The sequence below is a fragment of the Orbicella faveolata genome, unplaced genomic scaffold (genome assembly GCF_042242905.1).
Source record: "Orbicella faveolata isolate gen_17 unplaced genomic scaffold, um_ofav_v1 contig_35, whole genome shotgun sequence".
Taxonomy (NCBI): Eukaryota; Metazoa; Cnidaria; class Anthozoa; order Scleractinia; family Merulinidae; genus Orbicella; species Orbicella faveolata.
The window spans coordinates 9,018,718-9,037,293 of NW_028301564.1; the positions used below are offsets into that span (position 1 = coordinate 9,018,718).

The 18,576-nt window shown below is 37.8% G+C and overlaps 2 protein-coding genes across 3 annotated transcripts in view; one reads left to right on the forward strand and one right to left on the reverse strand.

The window, feature by feature from the left end:
* Positions 1–3,526: 3,526 nt before the first annotated feature.
* LOC110062386 (uncharacterized) lies at positions 3,527–11,907 on the reverse strand. 2 transcript variants are annotated; one of them, XM_020769268.2, is made up of 2 exons: positions 11,359–11,907; positions 3,527–11,165 (listed from the first exon to the last, which is right to left on the reverse strand). In XM_020769268.2, the coding sequence occupies exons 1-2, from the start codon at positions 11,695–11,697 to the stop codon at positions 9,246–9,248; spliced, it is 2,259 nt and encodes a 752-aa protein (XP_020624927.2). In that variant the 5' UTR covers positions 11,698–11,907; the 3' UTR covers positions 3,527–9,245. The 2 variants fall into 2 exon arrangements, with proteins under 2 accessions (XP_020624927.2, XP_020624926.2); XM_020769267.2 differs by having other exon boundaries at positions 3,527–11,168.
* A 1,849-nt stretch (positions 11,908–13,756) lies between these two features.
* The window catches only part of LOC110062387 (tyrosine-protein kinase BTK-like), a 68,956-nt gene continuing 64,136 nt past the window's right edge, over positions 13,757–18,576 (forward strand). Inside the window, exon 1 of the mRNA XM_089273506.1 lies at positions 13,757–14,073. Coding sequence (XP_089129632.1) covers positions 13,918–14,073 — 156 coding nt within the window. The 5' untranslated portion in view covers positions 13,757–13,917. The remainder of the gene's footprint in view (positions 14,074–18,576) is intronic.

Sequence of the window (18,576 nt, forward strand, 5' to 3'; positions counted from 1 at the left end):
ATTAGTGCGTGCGCATTAAAAAATGGCGGCCTTTTCTTTACGGCTGGACCTCGCCATACAGGTAAATTGTCATTTTCTCACGATTGAGTATGGTGCCTATCATTTTTTTCTGTTGTTTTGAATTGAGTAATAAATTTCTCTGTGTAAAATAAATATGGACCAATTCTCAGTGTAGAACAAAAAACAATCGTCGGAAACGTGAATTTAGCCGGCGTGTCTAAAATACTGGTAGCTGGTAACTGGTAACTGGTAACTGGTAGCTGGTAACTGGTAACTTGTAACTTGTAACTGGTAACTGGTAACTGGTCATTGGTCACTGGTCACTGGTCACTGGTCACTGGTCACAGGAATTTGGTTAGGTAGGACCAAAACGCATTATTTCCAATCAATTTACAAAAAGTTAAATTCCAACAAAAAATAACATAACAATAGAGCCCAACCAACCATTGACAGTAACTAATACATGTATCTAAAACGACTTACAATATATTTTCACATTAACCAGACTATGACCCATGACGTTTGACATTTGGACGTTACTCATCTGACAAGCAGATATCCTCAAAATGAGAACACAGCTGGTAAAAACGAACCTAAGATAACTAAAAACGATTGTGTAGTTATCATTATATCTTATTGAGGCAAAGAAATTATTCCATATAATAGAATCAGAAGTTGATAAACGTCAACCTGTAATTCTATACTGGTTGTAAAAAATTGATCCATCTGAAACGTGATCTATTGATTTTGAAATAACTTTAACATTAACAGTAACAAACAAGTAAAACTAATCACAATGATGTTTTAACTGAATTGGCTGAACGGAAAACGTCACAAGTCTCCCCACTAGCAATAGTACCATAACGCCTAAAAGAATGGTGACCCCTATACTCGACATGATCACATGCATTAGTCCAACACACAATTTGCAAGATATTATTCTTAGCATTTGTGTTTATAAAACTTACCTCATAGTCGAAACTCATTTCTCAGAGGGCGCAGTCAGCGACAATCGTTCCAATCTTGACGTGCACAGAATTGACACAGAAATATTCAGCGCCGTGCAATCATATTACAACCGTGGTGAAATATGACCAGCCACTACCCGCCACCCACTACCATTTACCTTTGTATATTAAATTTTGTTGTTGAATGAATAACTTGAGTGACGAAAGAAGGAATCATGGATGAAAACTTTACTTCACTTCGTATTAAATGTAGCAAAATTTACAGTAAAAAAAAAAAAAAAAACGTGTGTGTGGACAAATAATCTTTTTTATAAGTGTACTAAGGTACACTTAGTTTACTGCATCAAGGGACTTTCACGGTATCAAATCTATCAGACACCACTCACCAGTCACCAGTTAACAGTTACCAGTCAATAATTACCCGTGACCAGTGACCAGTGACCAGTGACCAGTAACCAGTGACCAGCTACCAGTTACCAGTCACCAGTCACCAGTCACCAGCTACCAGTATTTTAGACGCGTCGGAGTTTAGCAAGCAATCGTGACTACAATCATGGCGCTATTATAAGGATTTATTGGGTGTAAACAAGGTGCTGTTACTCCTAAACGAACATGGGGACCCCTCATTTTTATTTCAAAACTTAAGTTCCTATAATATAAACAATCGATAGGCAAAGTTTCACAAAAATCTCAGTGCAGGTAGACGACCTTAAGGCTGGTTTTCACTAGCGACGGAGCACAGGGGCCCATACAAGCTGTGTGTCTGCTTGTATGTTGATTGTTTGGTGAAGAAATGTATGGAAATATTGAAGAGTCTTACATAAACAAGAGAGTCTTACACAAACAAAGAGTCTTACACAAACAAAGTGACAGCCTCGACAGACCAGAGACAGAACACAAATGCAGCCTCTGCAACAGAGACTATCACTTCCGCATCGGCCTCTACAGCCACAGACACCAGTGCTCCAGCCAAGCATACAACTAGGATGCTACCCATGGTCAACCCTGACCAATGGAGGCCTACTACTTACACGTGACTTGTGAGCATCGTTACAAGCTTGTTGTGTGCAAATACTATAAAGAAAATCTAATGACTAGATTTTCTGCAAATAAACAAAGGTCTCTTTATGTTTATTCATGTTGCCATGGCAACGGCACATGCGTCAGCTTAGCTATCAAAAAACCAAAGTTTGTGTTGTGTTCAGTGATAACTATGGTTCAGTCCATAAGGTGGGAAACTGTGTGCTAACTCCAGTCCGTGTGGCTAAAGCATTTTTTGATAACCTTGTCTTCGGAAGACTTCGGACATCTTTGGAAGTTTTTTGACATATCTGGGAATCTTTGGATATGTTCGTGTCGTCTTCAAAAAACCCGGCACTCCCAGGATAAAACTCTCACACCTATAACTCAGAAAAAGTTGGCAGGTATACTAATTAAGAACCAACTTAGCCTAAATTGCTGATAACTGCCCCAAAATACAAGAACCTATTTAGCCAGACTTCCAAAAAATATGTACTGTGCGTAGATGCAGGTTTTTACTATAGTACACATCCATGTATGTCAGAAAACAGTAATAAAGTGAGAACAGCTGGTATGACAAGACAGTTATGATTCATGTTGATAGAGAAAAGCCATAGATCTAACTGTGATTACACATAAATTAAAGCAAAATGACTGAACTTCTTTTTGGTTAGGCGTACTAATGTCATGCCCCAAATAAGTGGTCAGAGCATGGCTAAGGGATCAAAATGTGAATGCATAGAGAGTAACTAATAAAAACTCATATGATGCCTGAGTTAATGAAAAACAAAGAACATTGTTAACAGGAGTAACTGGTAAATGGGGTCACACAAGGAAATTTAATTGTGGTGCTTTTTTCAAAAACTGATAACTTTTAAAAATACCTACTGGTACTTATTTAGTCTTATTAAATGAACTCATCATTCACAAACTATTTAAAGGAAAATGTAGGCATTGTTATTTAATTCATTGATATTTACCTGCATGGCATAAAGTAGAAAAAGGATACCATGAAGTTAACATGTTTGGTTCCACCACACCAAGAGATTTTGATTGATGAATTTCCACAGAAACCCTTAACCATTAGTTACAGCTTAAATAACATCTGTACGTCGTGTGTTATGGTACTAAATCCACTAAAATAAAATGACCACATTGAGGGAAATGGCCAACCTGAGTATTTATTCAGGCTTACCCAATCAGTGTTCTTCAGTCTAACTGGAGTGATGGTCTTCAGGTCAGCAGTCTGCTTTCACTCCAGTTAGCCTAAGTAGCACTCAGGTTAGCCTGAACAGCACTTTGCTTAGCCTGAACAGCACTTTGCTTAGCCTGAACAATGCTCAGGTTAGTCCATTACAGTACATAGCTCTCAACAATGGAAACAGATTTCACTTGTTATGGTCCATTTTGCTCATTTCTGCATTGTTATTGTGATTGCAGTGGTTTTTCTCATTTCAGTGGTTTTGTTCATTGTATGCATCAAATATTTTCAGCTGGTTACAAGATCGTTACAAGGTAAGCAACCAAAGGAGGCTTAATTTCTGAACGTTTTTACATATGTTTATTGGTAAAAGCAATTTCAGCCGATGTGGTTCACAGGATAATTCGATAAATACTGTGGAAATATCAATGCCCAAAATAAGTAAAACAAGAAAACCCATAGTAGTTTATCCTAGTTGAACAAAAGCTAAAACAGTCTTTACTATAATTATACTATAAGACCTCAAATAAAATTGCACATTAAGTTATCACTGCCAATTGAAGGAAAACAGAGTGACAATTATCACCCTTTCCCAGGCAGATAATTTTTCACCTCAACCCCAAAGCAACTTGTCATTAGGAATGGCAAAGCCACAACAAGCAGTTTGTACTGCAGTACTTTCAAACATGAAGTCATTTCATTTCTACTCAATCACCTTAGAAATCTTAAATGGATACAGTCCACACTTTACACTTCAATTTCAGAACTATAATGGTATTTAATTGAGGACATACAGTACCTAATTTCTTGACAGCTATTCAATCAATACAAACCATGCACATCACAAGATCTTAATTCAGATGCTTTACCTATCTTAACATCCACGCGAGTCTGGGATGATTCTTTTCTATTCTACAAGTTAAATATTTTTACTAGATCAATGACCTAAATACTCTAACAGCTGTAGGGAAAAAAATGAAAGAGTACACTGATATACAAAAAGATTACATTAAACTGTAAAAGATTTACTTATGTTTGATGCACTTTGAAAACTTTGTTTCACAGTATGTGTTATGTGTGCACAGGCCACCAACTGGCTATTGTGTACAAACTATCTACAGGTACCAGCACTTACTTTAAGTTCTACAATGAGAACATCACTGGAGCATTGAAAGTATTATTCACACTTGCTTTGGTTTTGCTATGTTTAGTGACTGGTTTTAAAACCTCACCTCACTTTTTTTTCAACCAATCAGAAGTAAAACCAAAACCAATTGCCACTGACTCAAACACATTTTCCTATGCATTGTTACATCATGACAACCTGGACTTTGGTTTTATGACATCAAATTAAAAAAACTGCTTTGTTACTCATTTCTAATTCTTCTAAATTTAATATATTTGTTAATTTGCTAAATATAATACACCTACAAATACTATACTAAACAATAAACCAAACCATTATCCACTAATCAAGTTGTAATTGGTGAGAGACCTCTTGTGTGTTCACTGATTTGAAGCTATGGTTGATGAGAGTGTGGACCATACTTACAACTGACACAGTAAAATGGAAATTTTGAAAAACTTGAAAAATTGGCATGACTTTTCCATAAAATGCAAATTGACAAGTTGTGAAATGTCACAAACAATTCATCCACTTCACAAATTGAAATATTACCTCATGCGACCTCATGAAAATATGTGGTTTTGTACTGATTTTTTTTTTTGTTACTGTAAAAAAAAAAAACAAATCAACCACATTTACCATGGTCCACTCATACAGTTAAAAAATAAGCCATAAAATGCAGGAGTTTCACTAGGCACTGACAGCGTGCAAGGACAATTTTTCCCACCTGGTTTGACCGTCTAGTGGAAAGTTTTTCTTCTGAAGACGTTCAGTTCTAATAGTTTTGCCGCCTGTGAAAACCAGTTGCCACCCAGGTGAAAACGTCAATGAAACCCCTGAAAATGTCCACTTGCCTGCAGTTTGGGGTTCCACCTGCATTTTGAACATTATTTCTATGGCATCATTTCAGTCTATAGTCCATTTACCAAGTAGAGGATGGTTTTCCATGTAATATGATATGAAACACGTTAAACTGTGTTTGACCACATTTCCAAACGGCAAGAAGAGAGTTGAAAATGTGACAAATAGCGGAGTCTTTATTTTTGATGAACTTCAAGGTGTTTGGAAATCTAGTCAAACACAATTGTGATATTCATGTTTAATATAAATTCTTAATGAAACCTAAAACTAAGGAGAAAAATTGTAAAAATCTATGCTAATTAAGATATGGTCATTTGTTTAAGGACATTTATACGCCTAATGCTTCTGTGAATCCTTACTGTGCACGAAATTCTTGTTGCAAACGTCATGTCATGTCATACATCTAACGTGCATGCACGTATAGGGCTTGGTACCAGTGGCATTAACTTCACCTGCAGTTTACTCTCTTAAATGGTCAGTGGCCCCCTCCTTTCTTTTCATAGATCATTTCCCTTAATGATTTTCCCATGTTAACAAAAAACAAAAGAATCAGTATGTGCAAAGTTGCAAGTTTTTCGCCATTTCTGCTCTATTACTACCAAAGTTTTCTTCAAGTGTGAATGGGCAAGACTAATATGCCTTCTTTTTCAAGGTCTATTATACCTGAAGGAAGGACATCAGCTACAAATTTCACTTAATATACTTAGCTGTATTGACTCGAGTATGGTTACCTGATCTAAATTTCACTAAGCTTCTTTTATTGCTAACAGTTGTAAGCTAAGATCATCTTAACATGACCAAAACTTTTATAAACACATTTTTCTTCATTGAATGTACCTTATCTTGAAAATGAGCCCAGTGACCCCCCCATTCTTATTGCCTTTTTGGCAAAAGTTGATCTTTACCCTGTTGTGTGGCAAGTGTTAAGAAAAATCTGTATATAAGATCATTTTGGGGTGAATGTCATTAAACTCGTCCAATTTTTTATGAGTACAAAAATAATGCACATAGGTGTCTAAAGAGCTCCTAGTGGATGTACAAGCTGTTAGAAAAGTGCATTCATCAGCTTTTCTAGACCTTACAATTGCATTTTTTATAGGACATACAAAAACTACCTTCTACTTGGTTTAGAATATAGAATTCTTTGTCCAAAAGCGAAAAAAGGAAAATACAACAGGACACCAGCACTTACACAGCAGTAATGAATGCACGGCAATATGCAGTTAAGTGAATGGCCATCTTACTGTTTTCAATTCAGCGACATGTTCACAAATGAATGAAGACAATATTTCATTCATATTTCTAATTTATCATTCTTCCAACTTGGCAAACCTTGGAAGGGAAATGACATAAATGGGCTTAAGTATGTGTTCCTGTCAAGGGTATGCTTTTCAAGCAGTGTACTGAGGGTATAGGAATCAGGATTTTGGTAAACAATAAATTGGAGATCTTGATCTTAAAAGAATTGTCCAAGTTCCTGATTTTTTATTACTGGCTTCAACGGGTTCTTAATCTAGCTACGATGCCCTAAGAACAAGAGTTAATATGACACTGATTTGGTTAAGTTTGACTTGATTTCCAGGGAATTAAGTTGCATATGGAAAATTAGTCCTTTAAATTTTAAAGTCGGAAGTCAGAACTCTGAAGTCAGAACTTAGAGGTCAGAAGCTGGAACTCAGAACTTGCAAATCAGAACTCAGAAGTTGGAAGTCAGAACTCAGAAGTCCTTCCTCAGCTTTTGTAGTCTGAATTTATTCAGCTTTTCAAAAAAAAAAATCCCAACTTAGGAGAACCATGCTTCTATAATTTCCAGCTCTACATCGATAGAAAAATAATTCACACCCAGATGCAATGGCAAGCAAACAGCTGCTATATTCTGTAGTTGTAGATTATAAAAAATTGCGTTTGAGTAGTTAATAATTTGTTAAATATTTAGTTTGATTTGTTGACTCTTAATCCCAAGGACTGTTTAATTCCTAACTTATCTCTTTGTTTTGACTCCAACTTGTAGGAAGGTTGAGAGTGAATGACTTAATGATGTTGAGGAAACAAATTTCACTTAGGGTGGCTTACTCTATTTTCCCATAGTTTAGAAGTGCAGAAGACATCATTGATATAGTATTGCTGTCTGCCACTGTCAATATCAGTTATGAAAGGAAGCACTATACACCTACTACGCAAAAAAGAACCAGAACTGGATCGTGTTAAATAAATTTTGCTACCTTATGCTTTCATATCTTATAATTTGCTCTTATGTGGTTACTTGTGATTCATTAATTTCCATACATCTCACAGTTTTTTCCATTTCACCTTGAATCTTTTCTTTCATTACTTCCAGTTCTCTAGCAACACTATATGTAGATTTTTGACTTGGCTAATTGTATGAGACATTGTTTTTGCTAATAATTGAATTAATGCAACAATACATACTACAAGAGCCAACAAGCAACCTTGTATAAGACGGTGACCAACTTGAAAGTAAATAAGTTATCACATTGGTCACTGAGCACATCTTTGAATAGTGCATGTAAATGAGCACCCTATACAAACCTTCCTTCCTTCAGTCAATCAATCAATCAATCAATCAATCAATCAATCAATCAATCAATCTATCTATCTATCAATCATTCATTCATTAATAAATAAATAAATTTGTATTTTGAACACTCTATCTTTTCAACGTCACATACTTATAAGGATATTACAAGACATCTTTTATAAACAGTGTGCAAAAAACCCCTGAAAATTTGTGCTTACAGTGTACTCTCAGTAAGTGGGGTCACTTAAACAAAACTGGCAGATTAGATCACAGAATGCAAACAAAATCCAACTAAAGTTGCTTGGATCAACAAAAAAACAGATTTAGAACTTTGTCACTTTGTCAGATCACAATACTCACTGCAACAAGGTCAGAATTTTAGTGTCATGCCTTTTGCTTGCGTCAATGCCACATCAGTTAGGACTGCCAAATTAGACGAGGTTGTAGGCCTAGTCCAATTTGGCAGTCAGAGGAATTTTTCTCATCCAATTATTTCCAAATTGGACAGCATGTAGTCCTATTACATAAACAAAAAGTTTGAAGACTGCACTGTAGAAGCTTTGTGTAACATGATGTACAGCAATATTGGAATAGAGATAAGATAAGGTGGATGTAGTCATTGCACCACAAACAGGCCCATTGACCAACATTTTCCCACTTATATCATTCTTTTAGGAAGATTTAGCCCTACAGAAGAATACTTCTAGGTATTTCTTCTACGTAGTACATGCCTGAATTTGTAGAAAAATTGGATTGCAACATGAAATAACCAAAATTTCTCTGATTTAGATTATTTCCCCTAAAATTAAGAGCAACAGTAAAAGGAGTGAGCTAAAAAAGGATCACCTAATATTTAAAAGAGTAAACTGCAGGTAAAGATTATGTATCTGGTACCAATGCTTTACTTGCTTGCATGTTCTACCTAAGTATTTGTGCTCCATGCATGATTTCATGTCCTTTTTTTTTTGGACATGAGTTAGTCCAGGACGGGAAAAAATTTTGAAACCCACTTGCCCAGTGGGCTGGTACATTTCAGTTTTCAGTTGCCCTCACTAAAATATTACTTGCCCAAAGGCGTGCAACAAACGCGAGCACAGTATACTTGGATTTTAAATTTATCCATGCTTTCAACTCACTGTTTTGTTCATTTTGCAATCATAAGTTGATTGAAATTATCACTAACAAGATTACTGAGGCTAATTTCACTTGCCCACTGGACCATCAAACTTCCATTTTCACTTGCCCAAGAGCATTTAATTCACTTGGCCCGGGCAATCAGACCTGGGCTTTTTCCTACCCTGGTTAAATAGCACAGTAAAGATGTACAGATTAAATAAGTGCAAATCTGATTAAAAAAAATTCTCTCAATGCAAATATGGAAGTGTATGTAAAACCCCAACAAGACTTTTGATGGGCGTTTAAAATGTCTCATGACAGAGTGAAACTAAAATAACCTATTGCTAACGTGTCTGGGACATAATACAAGCAATAACAAGCACAGATCTTCATAGCAAATCGCTGCTTTTACCATCACTGACCTAAAAGCTCTCCAAGCAAATCCAAGTTAGGTATTGATCCAGTGTATGTGGTTTCTAAATTCCCTTGATTAATAGCAGACTGCTCCAGAAGAGAGGTAAATGAGGGTGCTTTATCCAGTGCACTGAGTGGTGAATGTGCACCAAAATGTGTCTCACTGCTTGCTGCTGGGACAGATGTTCTACTTGAAACAGAATAACTGCTCTCAGAAGTCACCTTTCTTGTACTATTTGAAGTTTGAAATTCATCTCCATGTGGCAAAACCGATATAGACTGTTGCTGGTGAGGAACATTGCCTCTATACACAATGGAGGAACTCTGTGACCTTGCAACACCAGAGTTTAAATCACCATTTGCTGACGGGGGCCTTCCAGTTAAAAGAGGTGCTGTTTGCATAGTAGTAGAAGAAGGCAAAATCATGTTAGGATTAGTTAAGAAGGTGTCTCTGTCACCTTGAGTATTTTGGGAAGGATTTTGCAAAACGCCTCTCAGAAGACTGGCTTGACTAGATCCCAAATTGTGTTGCATACCACGTGCAAAATTTTCTAAAGGTTGGTTATTACTACGGTAATAAATTGGAAAAGAGTTTCGCCTTTGATAATGGTAAGTACTTGTTAGGTCTACAGCATTTGCAAAGCCAGGCATGTCTCCTTGGAAGCCACCTCCTTGCTGTTGGTATGGTGAATCAGAGTTTTGGAATGCTTGACCCTGTAAAGGCGGCATTGAGCTTTGACGCTGATATTGTGCTTGTGACCTAGGCATTGGGTACCTTGCTAAATCATGTGAAGGTAGTGGTCTAACTAATCCTGTTCCCTGTGATGTAGGCAGAACAGGCTGACTTGGAAATCTCTGAGAATATAGCTGTTGAAGTTGTGATGGCATGTGGGTTAGTTTTGAAGATGGCAAACTTTCCTGAGAAAAGCCATAAAAAGGTGGTTGTTGTTTTTGTTGGTGGTGTCGCTGCTGTTGCTGCATCAACTGTGACTGTGATGAGAGAACCCTTTGATACTGTAAAGATTCAAATTGCCTATGGTGGTTTTGGTCTTGCAGTATTTGATGTTGGTCATTTGAAATCACTGACATACCTTCAGGATACTTGCCAGTTGAGTAAGGATGTTGTATGCTGGGGGACTCCTGGCCTGCTGGGCCTAAGGTATACTGCGTTGTATGCTGTCGTTGATATTGTGGGTTTGGTCTATCTTGGCTGTCCATGAATGGCATAACTTGCTGAGCATGAGCAAGTTGTGACTTTCGGGCAATCTCTTTCAGCTGAAGAGATTGTGGATGGTGACTTCCCTGTTGAGTTACTGGCACCTGATTTCTATTATCGTCAACACTAGGCATAGAAGCTCTTTCAGTAGCGGTTTGATGATAAATTGGCTGTGGAGTCGCAGGTGCACTATCCTCGTTAAAGCGTTTGATAACGTTTTCAAAATGGATGAGCTCTTGTCGAATGTACTCTTCACCTGCTGGTAATCCGTTGACCACAGCCCCTGAACCATTATTAGAATGTGTGGGTTCATCGCACGAACCAATTACAGCTTTCTCCTGTTTAAAATCTGGAGTTGCCAACGAAGAGGATGACAATCCCTGACCTCTACTGGCGTAAGTCTCTGAGCCGATTGTGGTCGGTATTCTGGATGCATTTCTCGAACCATCGTGGACGAACGAATTATTACCCAAGTGAAAAGGAGACTGATGCACTTGCGTTGAGGTATGATCGACCTGATGCGGCTGATTAACCGAAACGACTGCGTTGGGACCTTCTGCTGATTGAGTCTGTAGAAGTAAACCACCGTCTTGTCTCTGAAACTTGGCACACTCCCCTCCAAGGTTGTCGTCATTCGATGGTACGTACGAATTCTGTGCACTGTTCATATTCTGCTCGTGTTTCCTCTTTTTCAATAAGATTTGCTGCTGGCAAGACGAGAGAAAAATAAGTCAGTTCAAGATATGGAAAGTCACACGTGTTTTACGCGAAACCGCCTGTGCATAAACTAAACAATTGGGTACCGTTAACAACAGACTATAATAAACGTCGATCAAAACGTCCGTTGAAATCGATTCTACACAAAAAAAATCCTTTCGTGCAACAAAGAAAGCATACCTCGCGTATCTGGAAAATAGCGTTCGTCGACTTTTCGAGCCCATTTGGCGTTTGCTGTTGCTGTTCTACTTTGCCTTCGCCGTCATTTTGTTTTGATGCCTTCCCGTTCATATTCATCATTCTATTGCGGCATTCTAGAGCACGCTTGTGCAAATTCGATGCCTCTTGTCTCTCCAAGTCCTGGACAGCTGGCAGCGACTGCGCATATTTATTCTGGCAATCATAATGATGCTTTCTGTACTGGCTGAAACGTTGGCGTAATCTATCCATTACAGCTTGGTGCGTAGGATGTCGTGGTGAAGTCATTCCAGTACCAGGTCGAGAGCCTGTTTCGTTCATCTTTGTAGAATTTAATTTATTCCCTAAACTTCATGCCATGGAACAGATCGAAACGCCGATATGGCTTCTGCCGAGCGCTTTCGTATTTCCAAAGATCACTTCAACCAAATGAAGGATTCTCTGTGCGTGAAAACTTGTTCACCAGAGCATTCCAAGAACACTCGCCGACAGTCAGCCATGTTCTTCCGATGACAGCAATCCTCCAGCAGAGGTCGTGACGTCACAAGGGTTTCTCAAAAAAGACTCGTCGTCTGTCATCATTTACCGTCAACACTGCACCGTGTTTGAAACTAGTGTCGATGGAGGAGAGAAAAGCAAAGGAGTTGATCCAATTCAAGCAGGTCTCCTTTATGCCTTTTTCACTCTTCATATTCTGCCGAAGGATATTACGAATAAGACATTCTGATTGCCCGCTGACAACCAAAATAACATCAAAAGTGAACTTCTGGCTTCTCTAGATATATTCGCAGCATCCTTGTCATGCAGTTGATATTTGATTGGCTGTTTTTATTCGTCGAGTTAATATGGAGCTCTATATGTGAGTTCGTATGGTGATATATAGTTAAATACTCTGAAAACAATCTCCGCTTTTCCCTTACAAAGCGAAAATAAAGTCATTAAAGCCTTACCTGGTATCCTTTTCTCATCGTTCTAGTTCTACTGTATGCCATTTGAGCAATTTTGGTTTAACCTTTTAGTGTTTTTAACACGCATACTAAAGGCGAGTGTCTCGTCTCTAGTGCGAATTTCAAATCCATATACAAACTCCTCCAGACATTTCTAGAGCTCTCTACAAACTCAAAAACTCTCTACAAAATTTACAAGTGCCAGGGGCCCCCCCTCTGCCAACTGCTTGATGCTGTTCATACTCAGCAACTGGTAACTCATTTAGGAACTGTAATTTCAAAATCTTGCTTGTTCGACAAGTCATCTGTCGTTATCTCAATTTGATTGTCTTTTAAATTGCTTGCGCTTTTGTGTTACCAATAGTATTAAGAAAATTATGTTTGTTTCGTGGCGGGGGCGGGGGGAGGAAGGTAAATTTTTTTTCTTGCGGCATAATAACGGCCCAGCATAATTCCGTATTTGATGTGACATTATATTTTATCATTAAAATGGGCTAACTTACTAAAACTAAAACTAAACTAAGATACATCATTGAATTTGTTAAAATAACTATATAACACATGTACCAAGAAGATAAAAACGGCGGGTGAAACTAAAATCGATTAAGACTATGTAAGTGTCATACGATATTCTAAAGAACAGCGTATGACACTTACATAGTGTCTCTTTCGAAGAGGGCTGAAAACAAAATCGCTTACACATGTATGTCATGTATTGCGTACAGAAACTCTAGAACGACAGTAAAAGGATACCAGTGTATCTTTTTAAAGGAAAAGCAGAGAAAGATGGGGGGGGGGGGGGGGAAATTTTATTTTATTTTTAAAACTTTATTTCTTTTATTTATTTCTATTTATTTATTTTGTCCCCTTTTGATGGTCTGTTTTTATATGGGGTTTTGACTCCTTTACAGATCGTCCATATGGCTTTTTTTATTCTTTGTAGTAGTCATTAGTAAATCGCAATAAATAAAGTTTTCAATTTTTGATCGAATTTCAAATCCAAACTAGTCACTACCTTATTACATGAAATTTTCGCGATACATTAATTTCGCGAATATCACGATTTAAAAAAAAAATCGCCAAATTGTAAAGTGACGCGAACAATAAGTGTCGCGAACATAACATGACGCGAAATTTAAGTGACTCAGATTATGTTACTGTTAACACACAGTCCCGCCGTTGCGTTTTTGTTAATTTTGACGGTATTGTACCTTTGATGAAGTCGGTTTACTAAATTCAAGGACATATTTAAGTAACATTGCCAAGGAACTACAAGGAAAACGCGAAGTTCAAGTGATTCAAAACACAAAATTTCGCAAAATCGCGGAATTTAAGTGTCGCGAAATATGCGCACATCGAGGGTATCATACAAACTTTTTGGAAAAGTGGAGAAGACCCTGGGGACAAGGTTGAGAAAATTGAAAGAAATACCCAGAATGCATTGGTCAGTCTTTCTCATTTCAGTGATGTTCCTTCCGGTTCGTCTTTACCTGTTGTTGCTCTTTTGATGCTCCTTCAAGGTTATGCGACATGGTAACTGGAATAGCAAGTATATCGCTATATACGTAACTGGAACCAATAAAAACTGGGCATTATGTACTTCGATCAGGGAGAGCAAAGGGAGCTCAAAGTTTCTGTTATGTGGAAACGAGCCCAAGGAAGAAAGAAAGTCCTTACATCTGTCAACTGGAAAGAACGTGTTTTTGTTCTAACACCTAAAACTCTCAATTACTTTGAGGGAAGTTGTGAGGTAAGCCTGGGAAAATGTATTGTGAATTCGTTATCCGCAAGAAGTAACAGTGCGATGCAGTGTAAAATGTCATTTTGTGTATAGATGTTTGTTTTGTTGCAAGTATATTGTAATGGAACCTTTCCTGCTGACAGAAATTCGCAGTTAAGCTTTCATGTTTGATTTTTTAAAAGAGGATTCTAACTCAATGTAAGCTATAAAACGTGAGCTGCTAGAGCAGGTTTTTTTCTCTCAGAAATAGATAGTTTCGAAACTCTGCTTTTTCGTAATTAATTTAAAGTATGTGTTGGTTAGGGACGACCATGATTGATTTTAAGGAAATAGAGAACTTGCTGACTGTGTGTCAGTAAATGAAGTTATATTCACACGAGTGGAAGGCTTGGTATAACAGTGTTTTCATATTGCTCGGTTATTCATAACTCCATGGTAACACAACCATGTAAATTACCTTTCAAAAATGTGTAAGTGTGAGGCCTTATAACTATATAAATTGTTGATCAAAAGAATTTTTTTTTCATCATGAAAGCTGTGGACATTGGGGTGAAATTTCTGGTATCCAGGATAGAGTACATAACTGGATAGTCCAGGTTAATCTTCGTTTCACGACCAGAAGTAATTAATGGGTGTCTTGTTTCGGTTAAAGGAGTAGGTCACTCCAAAAACTGTGTATTTTTTCCATCACCAATAAAAAGTTCACATTGAGTTGCGTTACTCACCGTTGTTTTAGCTTCTGAAGTGGATGCGATCCCAATGAAAAAGAAGTGAAAAGTTCAACACTGGGAGCCACCATTTTGAAAGGATCTTGAAGGCCAGGCCGCATATCCGTGACATCATTCAGTCCGAATTGGCACGAAGCTCAAAGGCTAAAGCTCTCCTTTTCTGTTCTAAATTCGTTTATTCAGTTGTGAGCTAAAACGTTGGGTCCCGGGCTGTAAAACCCAAACTGAAAAGTATAGGGAAAGAGGAGTGACTTTCCTTAATTTGCCTACAAAGAACAAAACATTGCCAAAGAATTGGTTCAAGCAGCTATGTCGGGATGAGAGATTCATGCCAAAAAACCTCAAAAATGTGTATGTGTGCAATGAGCATTTCACAGATGACTGTTTCAAAACTGAATACCGATTTGAGCTTGTGGGTGGAAACACAAGAAGTAGGTCATTGAAAAATGCTTTCCGACAATTTCTCCACGGAAGGCCCTTGTAAAGGCAAGCACTCATATTAAAGGCGCATCGTAAGGAATGAAAAGAGGTAGCTATCAGTTATACTTTTCATTTGTTAAAAATATTTTTGCCTGGCAGAACTGTCATTGACTTGATCTGGTAAATATTATTTCTGCGCAAGAAACTGAAGCCCCTTGATGGACGGGGACTCGAATTTCAAGGAAAAACCTTGGGGCCAGCTGGTCCCTATGTTTTCAGGTTTGGTCACCAGCACAAGTATTTTAGTCGCCAAAAATTTTCAACCCTTCAGGCTTAATATATTTTCACGATAAGACGCTAAAATTGCGTGAATCACGGGTTTTGCATGTATATATCAGTTTGCCGCATTTTTCATAATAACAGGGAAAATGGCTGAATGAAATTCTATTCTTCATTTACCAGTCTTACCAGTAGTTTAAAAAGGCCTCCATGTTGCAAGCTTTGATTCATTATTTTTCATAGACTGGCACAAGGTTTTCGTGTTTTCGTGTTCATTGATGCATAACAACTGCACGCATTTTTTTGGGTGAATTAATTAATTTCTTAGGGTACCGTGGAAACTTCAAATGCCCTGCAGATTTCTTTAAAATTACATGTCAGACTACCTGCTTCAGTTTCCTTTTATCGAAAAAGCATTTTTTCGATTTATAAATCTTTTGTGTGAGCTGAAAACGCAGAGCATGTTTAATAATCGGCCTTGACAGCCAGGGATGAGTTAAAGTACTTACAAATTTTAAATGCTGTCTTATTTGATTTGAAATACATCGGAAGAAGTAGCTAATTGTACATCAGTCCTATCTATATATTGACAATTACTGATAACAATTCCTGCTATAGCGAAATCCCATATCCGCATGTAAATAATATTTTGTCTGAAATGTGTTGCAATTTGTTTTCAATTTTATCAACACAATTCATCATTAATTAAGGACAGTTTTTTTCATTCACATTATTTTTGGGAATTACAGTTGCTAATGAAAGCAGTGCTACGGTAAAAAATGAAGCTGTAATCTTACTGCATGCTTTGTCAAGTAACAATACCAGTAAACACGACATATGCGATACGAAAAACACACTTGCAGAGACATTATTTTCCTTCTGCTGGTTTATGCATGTAAAAGTTGTATATACTTTTTTCTTCTATCCAAAATTTATTGCATATGCTTAGCTTTACAACAATACAAATTACAATTCTTGCAAAAAATCTTAGGTACTGATAAGGAATGTCGTCAATTTCACATTTCACGTCAGAGACATTGATTTCACTTTGCATCTTACATGTAAAGTCACTGTGTATTTCACAAGAGTCCATGTAGTCCATAAGTGTAAAGCAACCTAGGCAAACACGTACGAACACAAGCAAAAAGATTCCAAATCTTACAAGTAAAAACACAGACTTGTGAGGTGGAAAGCATCTGCCCAATTTAAACACCCCATTGAAAACTCGTCAGTTTCTGTGATACCAGAACTCCCTCCGCATTGAACCACCAGTAACATAAAAATGAAGACAAATCAGATCAAAAGAACTAAACTGGAGATTTATTTAAGCCATCAGTTCAATTCTGAGAGCAATTTACAATTAGAAATAAACCACTAACTGCGTCCATTGCAATTATACCGCAAAATGTACCTTCCATCTTGGTGACCTACTCCGGCTGTTCTCGGCAACAGACACATTCTCTTTGCGTCGGTATGGTTGCACATCTCTCACAAGTACACCACAGAGCATTTTCTAACTAATCATTCAATTCAACTTGATTATTATCTCCCGCGGAATCACTAGCACATTCTGGCTTCAAGAGCAGCCATACTGAAGCTCAAAAGAACAAACACACTCACGGACGGAATGACATCACCGATATGTGGCCTGGCCTTCAGGATCCTTTCAAAATGGCAGCTCCCAGTGTTGAACTTTTCACTTCTTTTTCACTGGGATTGCATCCACTTCAGAAGCTAAAAAACGGTGAGCAACTCAACTCAATGTGAACTTTTTATTGGTGATGGAAAAAAAATACACGGTTTTGGAGTGACCTCCTTTAATGAAAAATACAATCATTTAACAGCAGTTCAGTATGCATATTCAAATTTCTGCAAAGGATGAGAACATTTTTGATTTTAGCCATTGTTAAAATAACCAGTCTAGTGAACTGGCTGAGAGGCCATCTGAAAGACACAAGATACTCGCATCATTGCCAAAATCCTGCCATATCTATGGTGTCAAAGTTGTTGATTCTGGCGACAGCACAAGTGAAGCCTACAAAGGAAATGAACTTTTCCTTTGCAGTTACATGTTGATGTCACGTGGAGCATGGTGATTGGCCCTTGTACCTTGGGTATTAAAACACTTTGGCAACTTACCTTGGTAAATTTCATGGGGGCTTCATGTAATCTTTTTGACATATCTGTTATATTTACCCCTGGAAATTTATCTTGGGAAATGTCGTTTACAGTCACTAAATGCCTTCTCCAATGGTAAAAGGGTCATTTACCACCAATGGTAAAAGTCCTTTGTGCAACGGAACATATCCTTGGCTAAGGGACCGTTCATTTTTTATGAGGGAGGGGGGGCTGGTGGGATTTCGGAAGCACCATTTAAAAATCGTATGACCCCCCCTCAGCTTACCAATTTTTTCACATGGCCCCCCCTTATAGCGGTCATTTTTTGGGATGACCCCCCCCCCAAAAAAAAAAATTGAACAAACAATATTTAGATTTCAACTTTTTTAATATTTCTCTATTATCCCCCCACTTCACGTTATTGTGCTCACTATGAAGACAATAATTACAATCTCTATACTACAGAGAGCTGTTGTTTAAAAAACAAATCAAAAGAAAGAGAAGTCAATTTCGGATCTCCTAGTCATGGCTCGCCCTGAGCGTGTGGCATTTGGCCTCTCATTGGCATCTTCCTCATCTGAATTGATGAATGCAAGAATGACGTCACTTGAGTCATCTTCTCCCCCAGAGTCAATGGCATCACTGTCATACTCATCATTGTCACTTTCATCCGTTTCACTGCTGTCAGCACTTGCCCTGTTGTCATTTTGTGTCAATGTCCTGGCATTTCTCAGTGTTGGTTGGCCAGCTCTGAGAGGACTCTTCTGCTGCAAGCATGAATGTCTTACAATTACCTTTACTTTCTCACTCTTGCTGCTTTTCAAATGCGCAAAATTCCAAAATGCGCAATAATGGCGAAAGCGACGAGTCGTTTAAGAAAAGGTTTACAGCTGAACGATCCAGGCAGTTTGACATCTTACAAGCAAAAGAAGCAATCTTTCTAAGTGCGGATGGCTGTTCAGAGAGG

Bases quoted from the DNA above. Each gene is read 5' to 3' on its own strand.
- LOC110062386 (XM_020769267.2), bottom strand. From the start codon at position 11,697: ATGAACGAAACAGGCTCTCGACCTGGTACTGGAATGACTTCACCACGA. The intron at 11,169-11,358 runs GTATGCTTTCTT...TCGTCTTGCCAG, and splicing joins CTATTTTCCAGATACGCGAG to CAGCAAATCTTATTGAAAAA.